Below are 23,235 nucleotides of genomic sequence, written 5' to 3'. Positions count from 1 at the left end.
ACATTGTTAACAGTGACCACAATCATAAAAGCACCACTCTCCAAAATGTAAGTTTTTAAAAACTCCTTTGTTAGAAATCTGAACACACTTTCCCATGAAAACAATGTTGTAACAGTGAGTAGGTTACCAGTATATGTAAGTATATGTAATTTAGGTACACGTAACGCACATTGCAACTTAACAAGTGAAATCTCCCAGCCATCCAGTACCCCAGAGAAAGGCTCTGGACAGCCTGCTTGCCTAGCTGTATGTGTGCAAGAGCAAAACAGAGAGAGAGAGAGTTGGGGGGTGGAGGGGAGGGGAGGAGATAGAAGAGAGAGAGAAAGAGAAGGGGGAGGGAGGGAGAGAGGGAGAGGGAGAGGGAGGGAAAGAGAGCAAGACAGAGAGAGAAAAAGAGTCACAGAGAGAGAAAGAGGAGATACAGACAGGAAGGAAGACAGGAGATGGGGGGAGAGAAAGGGACACAGGGAGACAGAAGGAGAGAGATAGAAACAGAGACACAGAGAGAAAGACTGAAAATGAGAGAGAATAAATACTGTGGGGTGGGGAGTGAGACTGAAAACAAACTCTCTGAGCACCGGAACGTGCAAATGCAGTGGCTTTTGATCATGACCTGTGGTAACAAAACACCCTTTACATGGCAACCCAGTTCAGATACATATACACACAGACTCTACAAAATTGAAGTTTCACAGAACAAAACTTACACTTACTATAAGTGATACACCAATACTTTCTTTTCTGTTCTAGTTCATTTAAAAAATATAAAAAGGTGAAGAGGAAGAAAGCAAGCAAGCTGGGCCTTTTCCATCGGATTGATATATCAACTGAAGAGTCACAACTCGTAAATATTGAAAACCACTGCTCATGTGGGCACCTGCCCTATTTGTGGCTACCCACACCTTTTGAACAGCCTTCTGATGTTGGGAGAATTTCCCATGTTATGAATCCCATATTCCAAGGGGAGTTGCCAGAAATTGTTTCACAGCCTTCTTTACAACTAGAATTTGGTCCTTTAGTTACCCGTGACAGACTTGCCCTCAGGAGCTAGTGACACTAGAGAGCTGGTATGGAGAGCTCTGCCTCCTCCCAAATTTAACGAATGACAGGAAAATACACATTCAAGAATCCCAACAAACCCCTAAGAGGATTAACTTAAAAAGAACCACAACCAGACACATAGTGGTCAAACTCAAATGCCAAGGACAAGGAGAGTTCTGAAACTGCCAAGAGAAAAGCAATATGTTAAGTAAAAAGGGGTTCTAATAAAATTAAGTCCCAGTTTCTCATCAGAAATGATGGAGGCAAGAAGGAAGTGGGATGCAATATTGAAAGTGCTGAAAGAAACAATTGCCAACCAAGAATTTTATATCTGGTGAGACTATCTTTCAAAACTGAGGAACCGATTAAGAGATTCCCAGATAAACAAAAGTTGAGGGAGTTTGTCACCACTAGACCTGCCTCAAAGCAATGCTAAATGGAGCTCTTCAGACTGAAAGGAAAGAAAACTACACAGTAGATTGTGCTGGTTTGCATCTGTTATATACCCCATAAAAGGCCATGTTCTTTTAATCCAGTCTTGTGGGATCTATTGTGGGTGGGATCTTTTGATTAGGTTGTTTCCATGGAGATGTGACCCACTCAGTTGTGGGTGGAATATTTTGATTAGATTTTTCCATGGAGATGTGACCCTGCCCATTCAAGGTGGGTCTTAATTAGTTTACTAGAGTCCTTAAGAGAGCTCAGAACTGACACAGACCCAGATGCTTGGAGATGAGACAGAAGGATGTTTGGAGATGCTAAGCTAAAGATGAAGTCCAGAGTTTGCCCTGGAGAAGCTAAGAAAGTACCCCCAGATGCTTAGCGAGAAATGCCCAGGGAGAAACAAGGAGGGATGCACAGGAACTGAGAGAGAGAAGCTAAGATAGAAGTCCAAAGACATTTGGTGAAAGCAACAAAAACAAGAAGCTACCCAAGGAAAGGTCCAGCAGATTCCGGCCATGTGCCTTCCCATGTGACAGAGGAACCAACTCCAGACACAATTAGCCTTTCTTCAGAGAATGTATCCTCTTGTTGATGACTCAGTTTGGACACTTTTATGGCCTTAGCACTGTAAATTTGTAGATTAATAACTCCCCTTTATAAAAGCCAATCCATTTCTGGTATTGCATTTTGGCAGCTTTAGCAAACTGTAACATGGATCAAAGTGGCTTAAGAAATGAAGACCTCTGGTACAGGCAATCATAAATGCCTATGCTATGGTATCTTCTTTTTTTTTTTTTTGTATGTAATTCCACTTCTTACTTCTTACAGATGCTAAACTGCAAATGCATGAAAAGTAATGAAAAATCTATGGTTTGGGCATACAGTGTACAAAGATATTATTTGTAACAAGTACAACAAAAAGGTGTGGAGAAGAGTGATTGAATATGTTATTGAAGTTAACTTGGTATCAAATCAAATGTGATTGTTAGAGATTTAGGATGTTAAATTTAAGCCCCATGGTAATCACAGAGAAAATATCTGAAATATACAAACACAAAGAAATGAAAAGGAACTCAAAATGGTACACTACAAAAAAACAAATACATATGAAAGTGGGCATTAATGGAAGATTTGAGGGGGAAAAAGGTATAAGACATACAAGGACCAAAAAGCAAAATGGCAAAAGAAAGTCCTGCAATATCGTTAGTAACTTTAAATGTAAATGGATTAAACTCTCCAGTCACTAGGCAGAGGCCAGCAGAATGGACAAAAAAGAATGACACAATAATATGCTGTTTACAAGAGACTCAGATTAAATTAAAAAACACAAGTAGGTTGAAAGTGAAAGGATAGAAAAAAAATATGCCAAATAGTAACCAAAAGAAATCTGGGGCAGCTATACCAATACCAGAAAAAAAAGACTTGAAGTCAAAAACTGCTACAAGGGACAAGGAAGGTCACTCACTATATACTGACAAGGGATCAGTCAATTCAACAAGAAGACTTAACAGTTATAAATATATATGCACCTAATGGCAGAGATCCATAGTACATGAAGCAAATATTGGCAGATTTGAAGGGAAAATTGACTATTCTACATTAATAGTATGAGACATCAATACAACACTTTCAATAATGGATAGAACATCTAGACAGAAGATCAATAAGAAAATAGAAGACTTGAATGATACTATAAACCAACTAGACCTAATAGACATATATAGAACACTTCACCCAACAGCAGTAGAAGACACATTTTTCACTAGTGTACATGGACATTCTCTAGAATAGATGATGTTAGGTCACAAACCATGTCTTCATAAATTCAAAAATATTGAAATCATATAATGTATCTTCTCTGACCACAAAAGAATGAAATTAGAAATCAGTAACAGAGGGAGAAATGCAAAATTCACAAATACATGGAAATTAAGCAATGCACTATTAAGCAACCAATGGGTCAAAGAAGAAATCACAAGGGAAATTAGGAAATACTTTGAGGCAAATGAAAGTAAAGACACAATATATCCAAACTTATGGGATACAGGAAAGGCAAGACTGAGAGGGAAATTTATAGCTCTAAATGCTTACATTAAAAAAGAAGATCTCAACAAAGAATTTAAAAAAATAGAATCAACAAAACCAAAGTTGGTTCTTTGAAAAGATCAATAAAATTGACAAACCTTTAGCTAGGCTGACAAAGAAAAAAACAGAGAGGATACAAACAACTAAAATTAGAATGAAAGTGGGGACATCACTACCAACCTGATGTGGATTGAGTTGTGTACCCCAGGTTGGACATGTTCTTGGTCTTGGCCAATATTTTGGTGGGTATAGATCCACTGTAAATAGTAAATAAGATCTCTTAAAGATATTACTTCAGTTAGGGTGTGTCCCAAATGAATCAGGTTGGGGTTTAATACAGATTACCAGAATCCTTTATAAGCAGAGTCAAAATCAGATGGAGACAGAAAGCCGCAGGAAAAAAAAACACAAAGTCAGTGGGAACTAGAGAGACAGGAGAGGCCACCATGTGCATTTCTATTGTAATAGAAAAGCCAAGGACCAAGAACCACTAGCAGCCAGCCACAGAGTGTCTTTGGGAAAAAAGCACTGCTTGCTGACACCTCAACACTGGACTTCTCCTAGCCTCAAGACCATAAGCCAATAAATTCTCTTTGTTTAAGTAAACCCATTGTATGGTATTTGTTTTAGCAGCTGGGAAACTAAAACATGACCCACAGAAATGAAAAGGATAATAAGAGGATACTATGAGCAACTGTATGCCACCAAATTAGATGACATGGACAAATTCCCAGAAACATAGAAACTACCTAAACTGACTCAAGAAGAAACAGAATATCTCAACAGACCAATAACAAGAAAAGAAATGCAACTAGTAATCAAAAACCTCCCCAAAAAGAAAATGTCAGAAGCAGTGGCTTCGCTGGTGAATTTTACCAAACATTCTAAGCAAAATTAACACCAACACTGCTTGAATTTATATGGAAGGGTAAAAGAAGAACAAAGTTGGAGGACTTACATTTCCCAATTTTAAAACTTATTACAAAGCCACAGTGATCAAAACAGCATGGTTCTGAAACAAGGAAAGACATAGAGAACAATGGAATTAAATTGAGAGTTCAGAAATAAACCTTCATATCAATCACCAATTGATTTTTGCCAAGTCCACTCAATAGGGAAAGAACAGTCTCTTCAACAAATGGTGCTGGGAAAACTGGGTGTACATATGCACAAGAATGAAAGTGGACCCCTATCTCATGCCATATACATAAATTCACTCAAAATAGTGCCATATGACCCAGGCAACCCTCTTCTAAGTATACACACAAAGAAATCAAAATCAAAAATCAAAAGCAGGGACTAAAGCAGATGTGTGCATGTTTATAGTGGCATTATTCACAATTATCAAAAATGGCAGCAACCCAAATATCCGTCAACAGAGGAATGCAAGTAGGGGTAGGGATTAGGGAGTTAATACTTAATTGGTCCAGAGTTTCTCTTTGGGGTGATGGAAATATTTTGGTAACGGATGGTTGCAATGGTAGCACAACACTGCAAACGTAATTAACACCACTGAATTATATATTTTAACGTGGTTATAAGGGGAAACTTTAGTTTATATGTATCTTACTAGAATAGAATTAAAAAAAAAAAAAAAAACAGCATAGGGCTGTACAACATAAACAGAGACCCCTAATGTAAATTATGGACTTTAGTTATTAGTGTAATTATAATAATATTGCTTCAAAATTGTAACAAAGGTAGCACACATTAATGCAAAGCATTAATATTAAGGAAAACTGGATGTGTGAGGGGGTATATGGGAGCTATGTATCTTCTGCACAATTTTTCTGTAAACCTACAGCTTTTCTCATAAAAAATAAAAAAAAAAGAATGCAGTCCTTATTTCAATCACCAAATCTGCCTCCTCCCAAGTGGAGAGACTTCTCATAATCCTCACTTCTTTCTGAGAAGAAACCCTGAAAATTTTATGTAGTATTTTAAGTATAACCTAGTAGCATCAGTCACCAACAGTGCTATCTTTACCATCAAAGACAGTAATGGCACTAAATATATCATTTTACTTTTAAAAAGAGGATGGGCTGCCGTTTTTCTATATTACAAACTTCGTCTCTTGTGCTCACATTGTCTAGTTCACCCACGCTTGGCTACTGCAGTCAAGTCACCTTTAAACGGCATGGGGAATGTAGTAGTGGCCCACACACTCCAAGCTACTCACTGCCCAGGCACGTTAGCAGTGCCCACAGCATCCTGGGAACATGTACTTTATCTTAATGCCATCACCACACTTATTTTCCAACAGCCTATTTTTTCAGGGATCTTGTAACTGTAGGATTCTTTTTCTTTCTCTGGCTATTGCCATGGGAGGAAATTATTATGACTGCTCTACCTGATGTGCGTTCCATGGGGTGGGAGGTGGGGGTGGTACTTCTAATCTGTGCTTTATTTCTGGTTTGATAAAAGCTGCCTGGAAGAGTGGGATCTTCCATTTAGTTACTTATCTTCTTAATTACGCAGGAGAAATGGCAAGCCTTCTTGGGGCAGCAATGGAGAAACAGATGCTGCTTTTTGCCTGGATTGTGGTTTTCTTACAAGGCACATTTAAAAACTAAAGGTGTTGTGTTTTTTTTTTTTAATTTTTTTTATCAGTCTTGGAATCTAGAATACATAATTTTCAATCAGATATTAAGAACATGTTGAACTTCAAAAGAAATAGAAACCAAAGGTCTCCTTCATGAGCTGAGCTGGCCTTTTAAAAACTATCTCAGAAATGAGAAACTATGATCGTTGCTTGATTTGCCAGAATCAGTTATATCTATCCATAATTCAGTTTAAGGAACTAAATCTTAGGGAGGTGTAATTCTTTTAACAGAAAACAGAAGCTGCTTCTCTTAACAGTTACTCTGGCCAGAGGCCCCTAGGAAAACGTTCTCAGTTTGCTTCTTCTCTGGATTATTATTGTTTTAATGTTTAAATTCCTTCCAGGAAAAACTAGAAAAGGTGAGCAAAATTATCTCTAAGCAAATCTCAGACTTAAGAAAGAATTTTTTTTTCCAAGAAAAAGCTGTTGGGACAGTGAATTGTCCAAATTGCCTTCAAATCTCAAGGAAATATAATTAGCATTATCTTCACTCAAAGAAATCAAATGAGAACAGAGGAGAAATTCAGAAAAAGCCAGAAATACTAGTATTTCACTCTCTTCAAAATAACTTTAAGAAGTGCTGGATTGTGTTTCTCTTGCAGACAAGTAAACGAAAAGAGAGGGTAATTCCATGATTTTTTTCCTTCAATATTTGATTTATTACTTAATTCAGCATATATTTTATTGAAAGTCTACTATAGGCCAGGCATTGGAGGTACAGATAAGGTTTGGCTGGTTTGGTAGGGTGGGTGGAAGGGGGATAGAAAGCCCTCAGAAGCTAGAAAAGAACACCTGAAGGTCACCTGTTAAAAGAAATCCCTCAGCCAACTGGAGACTCAAATAGGTTTCTAAATTTCACTCCAGCAATACAATACAGTAGTCTAGTTAAAATCACACTTAGCTGGAAGAGAACAGGAGAGGAGAAAGGGAAAGAAGCTGGCAGGAGAGAAGTTGTGTGAAGTGGACATCAGACTCTCAGTCCCTCCCTCGGTATCACCTCAAAAGTAAGGAAAGAACTCCAGAACCTAACCCTGTTGTTCACCCTGTTGATCACCGTGCTGGTCTGGATCTGTTATGTACCCCATAAAAGGCCATGTTCTTTTAATCCAATCTTGTGGGCACAGACACATTGCAGTGGGAACTTTTGATTAGATTGTTTCCATGGAGATGTGATCCTGCCCATTCAAGGTGGGTCTTAATCCTTTACTGGAGTCCTTTAAGAGAGCTCATAGAGAAATAAAGCTCAGAGAAGCTGAGAGAGACATTTTGGAGAGAAGCTAAGATATGTAATCCAGAGTTTGCCCCCAGGAGAAGCTAAGAGAGAAGCTAAAACAGAAACCCAGAGACATTTTGGAGAAAGCCACAGAAACCAGAAGCTAAACTGGAGAGAGGCTTAGCAGACTCTGGCCATGTGCCTTCCCATGTGACAGAGAACCCCAGATGCCATCAGCCTTTCCTCAGAGAAGGTATCTTACTCTTCACACCTTAACTGGGACATTATCATGGCCGTAGAACTGTAAATGTGTGAACTAATAAACCCCCATTGTAGAAGCCAATCCATTTCTGGTATATTACATTTTGGCAGCTTTAGCAAACCTAAACAATCACCAAACAATTTTGTTTGAGTGTCCACCTCTCCCCCATACAACTCAGGGGTAAACTGTAAGCCAATTGAGGTAGTCCTATTCCCTTCTATTCTTTCAGTCAATAAATCTTCTGAACATCTATCATGCGCCTGCCCCTCTAGGAACTATAAAATCCCCGTCCTCGGAATTGGCTAATAAAGAGGCAAAGAGATATAGAAGCAAGTCTGCTGGAGGGTTCCTGGAAAAGGTTTCTTTAGTCTTAAGAAGAGACATGGGAAGAGGTGACCTCTTCTTCCACTGGACACTGTCTACCATGATATGTCCAGAACCATAGCAGCTATCTCAGGAACGACAGGGCAGCCAGACAGAGGACAAGACTAAGAATAACATGCTGAAGACAGCAGAGCAGAAAGATGTACAGAACTTGAGTCTTCACATGATATTGAGCTGCTAAATTAACCACCCTACCTCAGAACTTCTTGTTATGGAAGAAAATAAACACTTTTCTTAATATTTAAGTCACTTTGAAATGAATTTTCTATTACTAGTAGCAAAAACAAAGAGCCCCATGAAGAAAGGCAAAAGCCTTCTTTGTTGTTTAGATACCATACATAAAGAATCATATGGCCCCACTTCCTACTTCCTATAGGAGTTGGCCATTTCCACCAAAAAGACAGCATATATGAACTGACACTTACAAGATAGATGGACATGGCAAATGGAGGCCTATATGCAAACATACAGTGCAGTCTTTACAGGTCAAGGATAAGTGCATTTGAAGTTGCCAAAATGGAACTGTTCTGGGAATGCTAGCCACTGCAGGCACTTCCCCAACACTTCCTTTGAAGGAGAAGGCAGATTTGGGGTTCCATTTCTCCCCTTCATTTTCATTACTTAATTTAAGCATATGTGCCAAGGGTGGGGAGAACTGAAAATAAGGTGACAAGATGCGAGGGGCATGTGCATTCCACTTAGAGAAGCAGCCACCCAGCAGCAGGCTTCTAGAGAGGTCTGAAGTCTGAATGCTGGCTCTGAGACTGGAAAGCCACACAGCTCTGGAGCCCTAGTCCCAGGGGGCGTGCCAAGAGAGAGTCATTAGCTTCCGCAACAGCTCTGCTGGCACCTCCCAAAGCCGTCCCTAATTTTAAAATATTCAATAATATTCTTTAATGTGGAAAATTTATAGTTTTACCAATATTATATAAAATACAAATAAATGGACCTTTAGAAAACAAACTAGGTAAATACAACGTGTTTGCCAAGTCTTCCCTTCCCTGACTACACTCCCAATCCTACACAGGACTGCCCTTATCCTCTGTACACCTCTCTGAAATCTTATTTTTGGCATGTTCTGCCTACAGCTGTGTGTGTGGGGGGGGGTGGGGGGAGCTAGTAGGGGAAGGGTAAATCAGAAATAGAATAGGACAAGGAGAAAGTAGGAAGGTTCAGATCAATCTGCTGGTCTCTTGTGGACATAAACAACTCTTGAGGAACCAAATAGCAGAGACACAAGAACCATACACCTTCTGCAAGATGTGAAGCACAAGGTACAGACCAACTGAGAGTGTGCTGGAAAAAGAAAAGCCAGAGACCGACAGAAGGGAAGAGAAACTGAGAGTGAAAGAAACATTACACAGCAAGACAGAGATAAAAACCCATCACAAGGGACCTAATATCAGATATGACCAGAGCAACACAGAGTATAGGAAAACGCAGGAGTCCAGGCTCTAATGCCAGGCCGACATCAGGTAGCCAAGACTGACCTCATCTCATTTGTAAACGGAGCAGGCTGAACCAGATGAGCTCTCAGATTCCACCCCACTTTGTATGTATCTCCAAATCCACTGGCCAGGTTAAGAAAAGCACAGAACAAGCTTAAGGCTTATCCTTCCAAAAGGAAAACAAAAGCACAGTCTCACAATGGAGATAGAGCAGTTTAAATAGTTTTCAGATCAGAGGACTTCCTTAGGAAATATAGGAAAAAGCAGCAGAAATCACACAAAATGTTAAGTCGAATAGATTTAATACTCTAACATTCAGTGCCTTTGGTACCTTAAGAAAAACATCTGCTAATGAAGCCTCAAAACTTCAGCTCCTGGAAAAACTTCAGTGAAAGGACAACAGTAAAATCATGGCTGTTGAGAGCCTAATCTTTTAGAATCTTCACACTTCCAAAATGGCTCTGGATTCAGACACAAGGGCAAAAAGAGCAAGCAAAAAAGAAAAAAACCTAAAGAAGTAACCTCTTAGAACTAAGCAACAAATTAACATAGCCAAGGAAAGCTGAAGACTAAAGAATACACCTGATGTCTTCGGATCCATCAGTTTACTGAGCAATAACCGTGCTGATTGACTCATATGAAAAAAAAAATCCCAAATGACGTAGGACAGAGGATTGAGGAGATAAGAAAGATAGGAGTAAAGGACACAGACCAGTAACTAACGCCAGACAAGTAAGAAGTAAGCAGCAGACAGTCACAGGATACAGACAGTAGAATGGCTAAGAGGAGGCCTGGAAAACATTCACCACTAACCCACCCAACTTTTCAAAGTTCCAAAACCTTCCATGGGGCTTTGGTGGCTGAAAGCCTCATGTTGGTGTCTGAGCTGAGCTGGAGCTCACTATCTCCTTGCTTTGGGCTGTATTCGTATAGCACCTCTGGATGAGCTCAGGGGGCCTGCCCTCAGCCTCTGGTGGTTCCCGTGTGGCTATGCTGCCTCATGCTGCTGGTGGTCAATATATGGTACTACATCATGTCCTTGGAAAAGAGGATGGACTACCCAGTGTCCAAGCTCTCCTCTCACCCCAAAATTCTAAGGTTTCGTGTGTTGGAGGTGGGAGGAAAAAAAGAGTTAGCAAATAGTCACTTGAACTTTTGTTTAAAAAAAGGAAGTAACATCAATGGCTAAAAAGCTGTCTGTCATCAGGGACTTTTCCTAGAAAGCAGATTCTATAGTAGGGTCAAAACCCATTCATTCCATGACCCAGCATATAATGTACATCTTGTCTTCATACCTCAATAATTGTGTATTACCAGAACCCTCAGTCATCACGGAAAGGCTGAATTATGTTTGTCAATCTGCGTAAGATATGCAAGTTTTCATATCTTGAAACATTTTCATTGAAAAACTCTAAAAGCTTAAGCAACTAGAGAGTTAAAATCAGCTACCCAAATAAGTTGGTTATCTAGAAGAATACATTCTCTGAGGGATTTGGAGAGCCATGGTTTTATTAGCTTGATTATTCCACTATAGGCAAAACTTACCTTCTTATAAGTATGGTTATATAAGATTAGCAAGAATGTAGATCAAAGTTCCACTGCCATCAGCTTGAAAAGTTGTAGTATACCAGCCTGGCCTTGTCATGGTACATTTCCAGGTAGGAGTCAGTAACATTGAGAGTGAGCTTATTATATAACATATTATACTCTACTGAAGAGCATGGAAGGATGTAGAAGAAACACATCCTGAAGTATGATATTTAAAACCCTAGTGGGGTCAATGGAGCATAACCCATAAGACTTAAGGACAGTTTCAAATTAGCATAAAAGAAATAGAATACAAAGAGTGAGTATTTAGAAGTGGCTACAGAGAAGAGAGAATATTTTAGGGAGAGGTTACTGAAGGGTAATAAGAAAAAATAAAGCATCTTATAATGGACAATTAAGAGGTAAGGGGTGAATTTTAAGGTTGGCAGAATACCAAACTTGCCTTCAAAAAAAAAAAGCTTTTTTACTTCACTCTCTATAATCATAATAGGGAATAAAATTCAAAGTAATAATTGTCTTTTTTTTTCTGATGATGAAAATTTATACCCCAAATGCATAATCAGTGAAGGATGTTTATTGTGATAAAAGATCACTTAGGACAATAAATTTAAGTAAAATCCACTATAGCACTGACCCTATTCTGAGCAAAGAGAAGTTAAGTCAGCAGAAATAAAGTATTTTATTATTCAGCTGATAATAACAAAAAAAAATAACCAATAGATGACACTTACTAAGAGCTTGCACTTTGTCAGTCACTGGTCAGAGCATTTAACATTGATTAATTTAGTAAATCTTCACAACAGTACCTACTGTTATCCCATTTTACAGAAGAGAAAGCACAAAACACAAAGAAGCTAAGAATCTTCTCCACAGAGCCAAGAAGCAGCAGAATGGGCAGCCTGCCTCCAGAGGCTGTGCCACTAACCACTGCACAAACTCAGACAATTTTTTTTTATCCCACCCTCTAGCTGCTTCTTCTACAGGACACATATTTTAAAAATATCAGAAGGGCACAATGCACAGAAGAGATGTGATAAAGCATTACATCACTTACCATTGGGAAAAGCTAATACACTGATGATAAGAAAGAAGAAAATAACAGAGAGGATGCCCTTCCAGATGTTGTCTTCTGGACCAGAATCATCCCTGAAAACAGAAAAACAACATTGAACATTCCTCTTCAGATCTAAATAGTAAATCGAAAGGAGTTAGAGCTCCATGTTCTAAAATCGGGGGATTACTAACTTTTTATTTTGCTGAGCAAAGTCAGTAAACATCCACACAACTTACTATGCACTATCATTTCCTGAAATAATATAATATCACAAAAGTCCAGTTCTTAAAAGAAAGGCAATGGGCGATCTTATACTAACATACACTCTACTCAGATGAGCATTTGAGAACCACTGTTCTTTAAAAAAATACCCAAGATGTCAAAAGGTAAGGTTTATTTTGGGAAAATGCCTTTTGGCTTTAAGAATAATTAACAATGACTTTTATGAAGTAATACAACCAAAGTACTGAAACAGACTGTGGCAAAGACATTTTTCAAGAATCAGAAAGGAAGCATAAGATTATAAAGAAGAAGACAGCACAATGAGATTATACAATAAATTCTTAAAAATGGGCAGTTTGCCCTCCCCCCTACATGGGACCTGACTCCCAGGGGTGTAAATCTCCCTGGCAACACAGGATATGACTCCCAGGGATGAATCTGGACCCAACATCATACAATTGAGAACATCTTCTTGACCAAAAGGGGGATGCTAAATGAAATAAAATAAAGTTTCAGTGGCTGAGAGATTCCAAATGGAGTTGAGAAGTCACTGTGATGGGCATTCTTATGCACTATATGGAAAACCCTTTTTAGGTTTTAAGATATTGGAATAGCTAGAAGTAAATACCTATAGCTATCAAACTGCAATCCAGTAGCCTTGTCTCTTGAAGATGATTGTATAGCAATATAGCTTACAAGGCATGACAGTGTGATTGTGAAAGCCTTATGGGTCACACTCCCATTATCCAGTGTATGGAAAGATGAGTAGAAAACTGGGGACAAAAATTAAGTGAAAAATAGGATAGGGGGGATGACTTGGGTGTTCTTTTTTACTTTTTATTCTTATTTTTACTTTTTTTGGTATAAGGAAAATGTTCAAAAATAGATTGGGGTGATGAATGCACAGCTATATGATGGTACTGTGAACAGTTGATTGTACACCACGGATGACTGTATAATATATAAATATATCTCAATAAAACTGAATTTTTAAAAATGGGCAGTTGGCTATCTAAGTGATGAAGAAAAGGTGTGCAAGGCAGGAGCTGCTGGATAATAAAAGTTAAAAAAAAAAAGAGAGACAAAACAAAATACATGTAAGATTTAAATCACAGCAGAAGCAAAAGAATTGTAAAGTTTCCTGACTCCCACCATGCCTAGTCATTTCTACCATATTACTGTATTTTATATTTTCCATAATGCCAGTAACCGAAACAATTCCATTTGTTGGCTCATATATAATTTATTGTCTGTCTTCTATGTATAGAGTAAATTCTTCAAAGATAGGGAATTGTTCATTTGTTTATCCTCAGAGCCTGGCACATAGTGGGAACTCAAGAGATATTAGTGGACTGATTATTAATTAATTAGTTAATTATTATTAATTAAGGACAACACTTGTGTAAAACCAAGTAAAATTTCCATAATGGAAATTCTTCTTAGAATCAGGTTTTGACAGCTTATATAAAAAAAGAAGAGCTAGTAATGCATCTGGGGCTCAAGGGGCAAAAACAAAAAAGGGGAAAACAGATATTTAAGACAGTAAGATTTTCTGAATTATTAATAATTATTAAGAAGCTAAAAGAAGGAATTTCAACATTTCAGTTTACGATTTTTAAAATTGCAGGATGAGTAGGCAGGAAATATGAGACGGAACAGAATGGAAGGAAATATTTTAGAGAAAATAAGACCATAGCAATAAATTTTAAAAGTATAAAAGAGATGGAGTTTATCTGGGGAAGGACTGCAGTGAAAGAAGTTTCAAAAGACGAATATTAAGATTAAACTTTAATAAAGGGGGGAGTAGAATGGGCAGTTATTGTCAAATGGCATCTGGTGGAGGTGATGAAAAAGTTGGGGTAAGGATGTTGTGATGGTAGCACAATATTATGAATGTAATCACTGCCATAGAACTGAACAATTGAAAGTGATTAAAATGGGAAATTTATATATATATATATAACTTCAACAAAAGTTTTAAAAAACATTAAATGAAGGAAAAGTAAGAGAATCAAATTTGCACAGAAAAAGAAAAATCTAGAGCATTGGAATACATGAAGTGTGGAATCCAACAAAAATGAACTACCTAGGCTGAAGTCCTAGGGTGTTAAATAAAGTAGACGGCATCTGAGGGAGTTTAGGAAAAGCATGGGAAAGTATGGCTTCAGATTTAAAAACAAATTAACTTAGGTCTTAACTTGAGTCAGGCTGCTAAGTTTCTACACATAATGAAATAATTTCCAGACTTATGAAAGGATCAACCATAAGAGACTTAATACATGTAAGTACTTAGAGCAGTGTCTAGCACATAGGCAGTACCAGTTATGATTCATTCACTGTTTCAGCACTCCTCATTTATGCCCACTCATGGCTTCCTCATGTATCTAGTTAATGTTTATCATCAGGGAGCCACTAGGCTGGGTGCTGAGAACAGAGATGAACAAGACATGACCCTTTTTCTCAAGAGGAATGCAATAAATGGGACAATGAGACATAAAAACAAATCATGATCAGTGGCAGAGAGATTCCAAAACGAGCCGAGAGATCACTCTGGTGGGCACTCTTACGCACACTTTAGACAACCTTTTTTAGGTTCTAAAGAATTGGGGTAGCTGGTGGTGGATACCTGAAACTATTAAACTACAACCCAGAACCCATGAATCTCGAAGACAGTTGTATAAAAATGTAGCTTATGAGGGGTGACAGTGGGATTGGGAATGCCATAAGGACCAAACTCCACTTTGTCTAGTTTATGGATCGATGTGTAGAAAAGTAGGGGAAGCAAACAAACAGACAAAGGTACCTAGTGTTCTTTTTTACTTCAATTGCTCTTTTTCACTCTAATTATTATTCTTGTTATTTTTGTGTGTGTGCTAATGAAGGTGTCAGGGATTGATTTAGGTGATGAATGTACAACTATGTAATGGTACTGTAAACAATCGAAAGTACAATTTGTTTTGTATGACTGCGTGGTATGTGAATATATCTCAATAAAATGATGATTAAAAAAAAAATGAAATGATGCACGTTAAGTGCCTAGAAAAAAAAAAAATATGTTCTTTGTTCTCAAGGATCTTACAATGTAGCTGGGCAAACAACACTAATAAACCTAAACTATATCATATCAAAAAAAAAAAAAAAAAAAACAAATCATGATCTTAGTATAGTCTTGGCCTAACGGAAGAGCTTTTTATTGGCTGGGACTGTCTTTGATTAACCTTACAAACAACAAAAAGAGTACAACTGGGATGTTGACATGTGTCTGGTCCTTATCCATGCCATTGTTATCATCTCCAAAGGATTCTGCAAGGGTTCCCATGTCCCCACTAAACTTATGACTTACGGTCTGGGCTGCCCAATCCCCATCTGGATATTCCTAGCCTCAGGATTCTTGTTAAACTAAGACATTTTGCTTTACAGCAACAAAAATAAAAAGACTTTAGCTTTCAATTGCAATGCTGTGACAGCTCCCTGAATTCTTTCCTAGATCTCTTGCCACTGTTAACAACAAACGTCTCAGTCTGTTGTGCTCTGAACTTTCCAAAGAACTTTCACAGCTGGTATTTTATTTAACTGCTCTGCAATTCTGTAGGGTGAGTATTATCTTTCTTAATGGATGAGGAAAATAAAGTTTTTGCTTTATCTGCACACAGTTACACACAAATAGAGGCAGAGTATGAGTAGGTGCCAGAGCTTCTAGAAGGCTGGCTCTAGGTCATGATTGTTACCTTAATCAATATGATACAAACATTTAAGCTCAGGGAGGTTAAAGCCTCTTCCCTCTCCACTAAGCCTAGTTGGCACCCCTGGTACTCTTGAAGCATGAGGCACAGCCTTTACTACATAGAGTAAACATACTTAATGTACAGTAAGACTGTAATTTAAGCTTCTAGAGGAAACAGGTCCCATTCCCTTCCACTGAGATATCTCTGAACCAGCACAGTGCTTGGCACCCATCAGGCATTCTAAATAGAGTTGCTGCAAGAATGAGAGAGATGATGGGGCCTAGCGGGCCCCACAACTCCAGTAACAAGGACGAATCACAGCCTAATCTCCCAGGGTCCACTGACAAAGACTTCCTTGTCCCCATGCAGTTTTCAAACACTTTAACTCCTTCTGGCAAACACTGTGTTTCAATGAGTATAGGGAACTACCCTGAGAAGAGAGAATGTCCTGAAAGTAGAAGAGGTATAAGGAAAGTTCTACTTAAAAAAAAAAAACAGTTTGGACTCAGAAGATTTTTTGACTCAAATTCTGTGTCAGACCTCTTTTCAATATGAACAAATTAGGGTGGTCACTGCCCAGATATTTCTGAATATTGAGACAGTGGTCAAATTAGAGGCAGGAGTAGCAACAGACAAGGTAGGATTTAACAAAGGATTATGAATACTGCATCTTTATATAATTTTTTTTTTAGGCTATTAAAACAGCTAGAGGGAAACAACTGAAATGGTGGAACTGTAATCCAAAACATTCTTCAACACTTGCTTCATAACTACTTGCTAAATTGTACTTTGAAAGTTATCACTTTTCCATTTATATGTTATATTTCACAATAAAAGATGTTAAAAAAAACCCATCAGTTTAATATCTGACTGTAGGCAATTGGCATGGAATCTTCAGGAAACCAATGCAAACTCCATGCACTCGCATATATAATCTTTAGGTTTTCTCCATAGAGCCAGGCAGACAAGAATGTCTAGCCCTGATCATCACTTACCTTAGAGTCCTTGAAATCGAGACACACAGGGTCGTGTTTATGAGACTAGTCCCTGTTAAGGATCCTCTCTACCAGTGGCAAATGTGATCCAAGGTTACAAAGCGGAGCAACGTCAACTAGTTTTGGTATTATCTTTGGTGTTAACCAGCTTTGGTATTATCTTTGAATGCTACATTCATTGTTTTTGATAGAAAGTTATAACTTGTCAAGAATTATACCTGATATTCACTAAAGGAAAAGAGTATTATTTTTAATTTGGATAAATAAATACATGATTTCTTGAATTCAATTCAATCAGCATTTACTGGGTGCCTATGCACAGGGAATACTGGAGTGATTAAGACATTATTTATAATGTCCTTAAGAAATTGACATAGATACAAATATTAAGAGAGATACAGTAATAAAAAGTGCTTAGAAATATATACACATTTCTTCCTCTGTGCCTCCTGCAACAATCCAGAGAAGTGTTGGCGAAGGGGACCTACCAAGAGGACTGTAAAGTGCTGGGAGCTCCTGGGCAGGCAGGAGGAACCACGTGGTGCTTTCCAGTCAGAGGAAGCAGCTACAAAGCAGCTAGTGAGGCCCCTGTGTGGGGCCTGTGAGCCCTGTGGGCCCACTGTGTGGGCTGTGTGCAGGGGACGGGGGTGGGGGCGTTGGAGAAGGAGGCCTGCTCTCTAACGAAAGGCCTTGGAGTCCGGCTAGCACTTTCCTACAGGTAATGGGGATCCAGGGAAAGACTAAAGCAGGGGGCAGATGGGATCACAGTTTTGTCTTTAAAAGGTCAGGAGGGCAACAGGGTGCAGGAGGGACTGGAAAGAGATGGAGGCAAGGCCAAGGAGCATGCTGTCCCAAAGGGATGAAGCGGTTGGGGGGAGGGGGTGTGGTTGCTGAGGTAAGGTCTGGGAATGGAAAGGGGAAACAGATGTTGGGTCCAATTAGACCCAGTAAGGATACACTAGGTGGTGAACTCCAGGAGGGGTAGAGACTTGGGATAGATGGAACACGGGCTGTAGAATCGCAGTAAGTGGGATGCCGAGCTGAGGGCAGAGGAAGCAGTCCAGGCTGGTCAGTTAGTTGAGATTGAGAAACTCCTAACTTCTCTACAGAACACTCGGGCTACAGGGATTATATCACAAGATAAACGGATGTTACAACTGGTAATAGAATTATATTTAAAAGACTATGCACAATTATTAACAAACAAACAAACAAACGTGAATTAGGGTTGTTTACTGAAGAGATGTCTGAGAGGCAGTGACTCCTAGACATGTAACCTCTCAGTTGAGGCACCATCCAACCCAAAGAACAAATATTTGAGCCACCCAACTGCCTATCTGCTACAGAAGACCCTGAAGAAATACAAGACACATTTTTCCCTTCATTGAATTTAAAATCCTTTACTGAATTTAAAACACTAGAAATTTAAAAGGATGTTTAAAAAAAATAAAAGCTCATTTAAATACAAAAAAAAATATGATTCAAATATAGTAACTGGGGAAGAGAAATGTTGAAGGTCAATTTAACTGGAGCTCAGGCATGACCCAGGCACAGTGTCTTATTCACCTACAGGTTCTGCTTATCCTGTACAGTCGCTATAGGGGATCACTAAATATGGCCAGTGTCAAAGAACAAGGGCATCCAGGGCCTCCTGTTACCGAGAAAGAACATGATGTACCTGAAGGAAACAGGACCTAGACAACTGAATCTGCAGCATCAGGAGACGATTTCTAATGGGAATTTATATGGTCTAAAGGGAAAGGAACAGGGAAAGTTGGCAGATATCCATAAGGGAAGTGGCACAGAAGGCCAGCAATATGGCCCAAGGGATATGATGAACTAGAGCTACAAAGTCACTAAGGGAAATTAAAGTAAAAACAATTATTAAGCAATAAATAAATCAAAAGTCTGTTCCTTCCCTTGCCCCTGGCTGTCTCCTTAACCCTGTATCAAGGAGAAACCGAGCATAGACAAGTTGATGAGCACTTAGGTACAGTCAAGTCAATCTGCAGGAAGGCAACCCCCATCAAGGTAAGTTATAATTTTTGTTGGACAAGGGCTAACAGGATGCTCTCACCATCTTACTGGCAGGTAACCCTCGAGGAGGGAGAGAGTGGGCTGTTGTGAATTTGATTTAATAAATTTTGGTGTTTCCCAATCTAAAATAGAGTTTTTGCAACTAAGGTCATTCAATATTTCTGAGTTTATCAACCTCTGACAGCAGAGTAAATACGAGGGCACCTTAGTAATTATTATACTTGAGCTTCAGACAAAGGTACTCCTTGCCCCAGCCTGGCTGAATTAGTGTATAAGACATATGTCAGAGCATCTAATTTATAAATATACTTATTCAAAAATGTGACAAAGCAAGCTTTTTTTTTTTTTTTTAACCTTAGGAAGAATCTATTAGGTAGCATCTGATTTTATTTTTAATGAAGGGGACAGGAGATTTAAATGTTATAGTTTAACAGTGAGTTGGCCTACCTGCTTTTTAACAAAAGAACTACTTGACAAATCCAAACTTGTTTCAGACTTCTGTGCGAGGTATCTAATCTTTCTCAATCCTAAATTCTCTCTGGGTCTCTACAGCATGTGATATTACCCAGGTACTGTTTCCCACATACTAGTAATATGATGCCCCAAATGTATTCTAGCTCCTGTTCTCCGAGACAACTAGTCTTTGAACGACAAATTTTAAGTCATATTTTTAACGTTTTACTGAAAAATTTCCATCGAACAGCTATCCAACTAAAATCCTGTTACAAAATAAGGATAAGGTACTAGAGATAATCACTTACAAAGAACACAGAATGAATAATTTTCATTCAAGAGGTCATTACTTTAAATCTTTATGGAGGAAAACAGAGACCTTTGTAATTTGTTTTAAAGGGTCAGAAATTATTACCAAAAAGAGTAAGATGTTGTAAGTACTAATTATACTAATTGGGCTTCTGATTTTATATAACATGAATTTTATTATTAATTAGATCTTCATTATGTGATTTCTGTTTTTGCATAAAATTAGTAGAAGAAATAAAATTATCACTTTTAGAAATGGCCATAGTCTGAACTTCAGATTATGCTTTTTCTATTACTTTTGACCATTTCTTAAAATTCATATTCATTTCTTATACTTTCACTGCTGCAATTTATTGACTGTTTTGCAGAGTATGTTGCAAAAGGGGAAATTTCAGAAGAATGCAACTTACTATATTAGAAAAGGGGAAGAGACGTCTATTCTGAAAGTGTCCATATAATATTAAAGATAAAAGGTTGAAATAACCTGCTCATTTTTGCTTCTCATTATTTAAAACAAAACACCGTAATTGCTTTTCTAATTTCCAAAGAAACTCTCTCACTTATTTCATCACTGCCAAGCCATACGTAAGACAAAGTTAAACTGAAGTTAATATGAAACAGGCATTTATGTTAGCTAGTCAAAGCAATGTCCATTTTTCCAATGCCTTTATCCTTTGTCTGAATTACAAAGCATACTGCATCTTCATTCAATGACAAATATAATTCAGAAGGCATTAGCATACAGTGAAATCATGTAATAATAACAATGTTTATTGGGCACTTAGTATTTACCATGCACTGAACACATAGATCATCTAAAAAGATGAATTTAATCCTTCTAACAGGCAATCCTATAAGGTATTACCATTAATATTTTCATTTTACATACAGTTAAGGAAACTGAGGCTTAGGAAAATTAAGTGGCTGCACAGGTATTAAGTAGCAAAATCAGATGACTCAATGAAGTATTTGAGGGTTAACCATAGTTAGGGGCAAAACTGATTTACCTCTAAAGCTAGAAATACATTCTCGGTCAGATACCATGGAAAGGTCTAGCCTTATCCCACTGTACAGCAACAGCAGCAGACTTTACAAAAATAGTAGCAGGAGCCCTCAATCATTAAGGGCAAGTAACCATTACAAATGCTTTATACCTGTAGGTAGTTTAATTCAAAGAGACAAATACATAAAAGAACCAAAAGTCAAATAGATTATGGAGGTAAGGAACACATGTGGTGTGGAAGGATATTATCAGTTTTATGAAAATCTAAAATATTGCAGTGATTCTCAAGGGAGACACCACTAGCATTTGTGTTTGTGTGTGTGTGCATAGAGGACAAATCATTCTTTGTTGTACAATGCTGTCCCATGCATTGCAACACATTTAGCATCCTTAAGCCCCATCCACTAAATACCAGAAGTGTTCCCCCAATCCTTGGGACCACCAGAAATACCCCTACACATTTTTTGCTCTCCCTGTCGAGAACCACTGACTGTTGGATAAAAATACTGGAAGCGAAGTAATTAACATTGACTGAGTATCATGTACCAGGTACTCCGCTAAGTACACTTATATATATCTATCTAATCTCTATAACCTGGGTAAATGTTCACTTCATCCCCATTTTATAGGTGTGGACCCTGAGGCTCAGAGAAAGGTTAAGTAACTTAGGAAGAGCACACAGCCAGTTTTGAAACCAGCAAAGTCTGGCTCCAAAACTACACTCATCTGGATTGGTCTTTTAAACCACAACAGTTTGGTAGGTATGACTTTCCTTTCCGTAAAGAGGTTCAATCAAAAAATATAAATCCTTATAAAGAGGAATCATGGCGCTTGTGCCCATTACACACCAGGAATGTATTAGTTCCCTGGGTTGAGAATAAGGGCCACATATATAGTGATATATATTAGAGCTACATGATGCGGGTGTCAAGAGTTGGGCTAAGCAGCCCCACAAACAGGTATTTATCAGAAGTGCGTTGAGTATGTGTATGTTTGCAAGGGATAAGAGGGTTGTGTTATGTTGTATTGATTTGATACATGCAGCATCTACTATGTCCCAAGCATGGTTACAGTTGCTTTACAAAGTCTCATTTCAGCACGTGTGGTAACTAGTGAACTAGCCGGGTGTGATGTTATGTGTGGGCTGGTGGGCTGTGTGTGGCATAGTGATACCCAAGAGATGATGGGTATTACCTGTCCTGCATGGGGAAAGGTCTGCTGTGCAGTGTGTCTAGAGCAGCAGTTTGTGTTGTGGTATAGATGGATAGTGTTTGAGGATAGGGGGAAGGGCTATGGTAGGTGACTTTGTGATGTTCAGGGGAAGTGCTGCATACAAAAGGATTGTGGGTGGGCTCAAGTGTGTATTTTGTGTATTTGGCATATTGTACTGAATACTGGAAGAGTTCTGAATGTGTGTGTGGTGTGGGGTGCTGTATTCTGGAGGCGGTATGGGTTGGGGTGTTTTAAGTGTGTTGTGTTGTGTCCTGAAAGTGGTGCATAGATGATTCATGCGGTGTGCAGGGTAGGGACGGGTAATGGAGGGGCTGCAGAAGGTGGGGACCAGAGTCGTGACGTGCGTGGTGCGCAGTGCTGAGTGCGGTGGGAGAAGGGGGCTCGTGCTAGGTGACCCGCGTGGGTTAGGGGTGTGGCCCGAGGCACTGTTGCGAGAGGGTAATTTTGAGAGGTGGAGAGGGGTTGGGGGAGAGTGGAAGGGAGGTAGAGGCGTATGCTAATCCAGAGGGGCTGTCGGGGAGGGGGCTGGGGTGTGCAGTGAGACAACGCGCGGGTGGAGGCGCTGCGTGGGCGGCGGATCTGCTCGGGCTGCGACTGTGGGTGCGTGCAGCAGCCAGTCTGCTTCCTCACCCCAGAGCCACATTGGGTCACCCTCTCCGCCACCGCCTCCCTCCCGCCTCTTCCCTTCTCTCTCGGACGCTACCCTCGCGCGGCCGGGCCCGCCTCACCTGGTGAAAGCGAAGTACATGAGGCTGACGATGGTGAAGCTGAGTAGGGTAATGGTGTGCGGCCGGTAGAAGAAGTCGATGGTGATGTCCTCCACTTGCTGCTCGTTGATCATCCGGAAATGCATCTTGTAGTTCACATCATCTTTGCTCAGGGTTCGGCTCCCCACGCAGGACGCCATGGCCCGCCTCCCCGTCCTGAGGCAGCGGCAGCGGCCCCAGCCCGCGAAGGCTGGGACCGAAAAGGTAGTGAACCGAGACAGGCCAGCGGTCGGGCGGCGAGGCCGGGTCTGGCGCCCAGCAAAGGCTGGGAACTGAGTCGAAGACCTGCGCGGGAGGGCGGGGTCGCGGCGCAGCCGACACAGTCTTGGGCGGGGGCGCCACTGGTTGTCCCCAAACAGGCGCTCTGCGATAGCTATGTCTAGACATTCACGGAGGCTCTTCAGACCCTC

At 39.4% G+C, this 23,235-nt stretch overlaps 1 protein-coding gene across 1 annotated transcript in view; it reads right to left on the bottom strand.

Annotated features, from left to right (window-relative positions):
• The window catches only part of PTDSS1 (phosphatidylserine synthase 1), a 62,508-nt gene extending 39,397 nt beyond the window's left edge, over nt 1–23,111 (bottom strand). Inside the window, exons 1-2 of the mRNA XM_037802707.1 lie at nt 22,787–23,111; nt 12,082–12,173 (exon numbers count right to left, since the gene is read on the bottom strand). Coding sequence (XP_037658635.1) covers nt 12,082–12,173; nt 22,787–22,965 — 271 coding nt within the window. The 5' untranslated portion in view covers nt 22,966–23,111. The remainder of the gene's footprint in view (nt 1–12,081; nt 12,174–22,786) is intronic.
• Nucleotides 23,112–23,235: the final 124 nt, after the last annotated feature.

Source organism: Choloepus didactylus, chromosome 14 (genome assembly GCF_015220235.1).
Source record: "Choloepus didactylus isolate mChoDid1 chromosome 14, mChoDid1.pri, whole genome shotgun sequence".
Classification (NCBI taxonomy): Eukaryota; Metazoa; Chordata; class Mammalia; order Pilosa; family Megalonychidae; genus Choloepus; species Choloepus didactylus.
The sequence above is the reverse complement of the archived record's forward strand: the minus strand, read 5'-3'. Positions and strand labels throughout refer to the sequence as shown.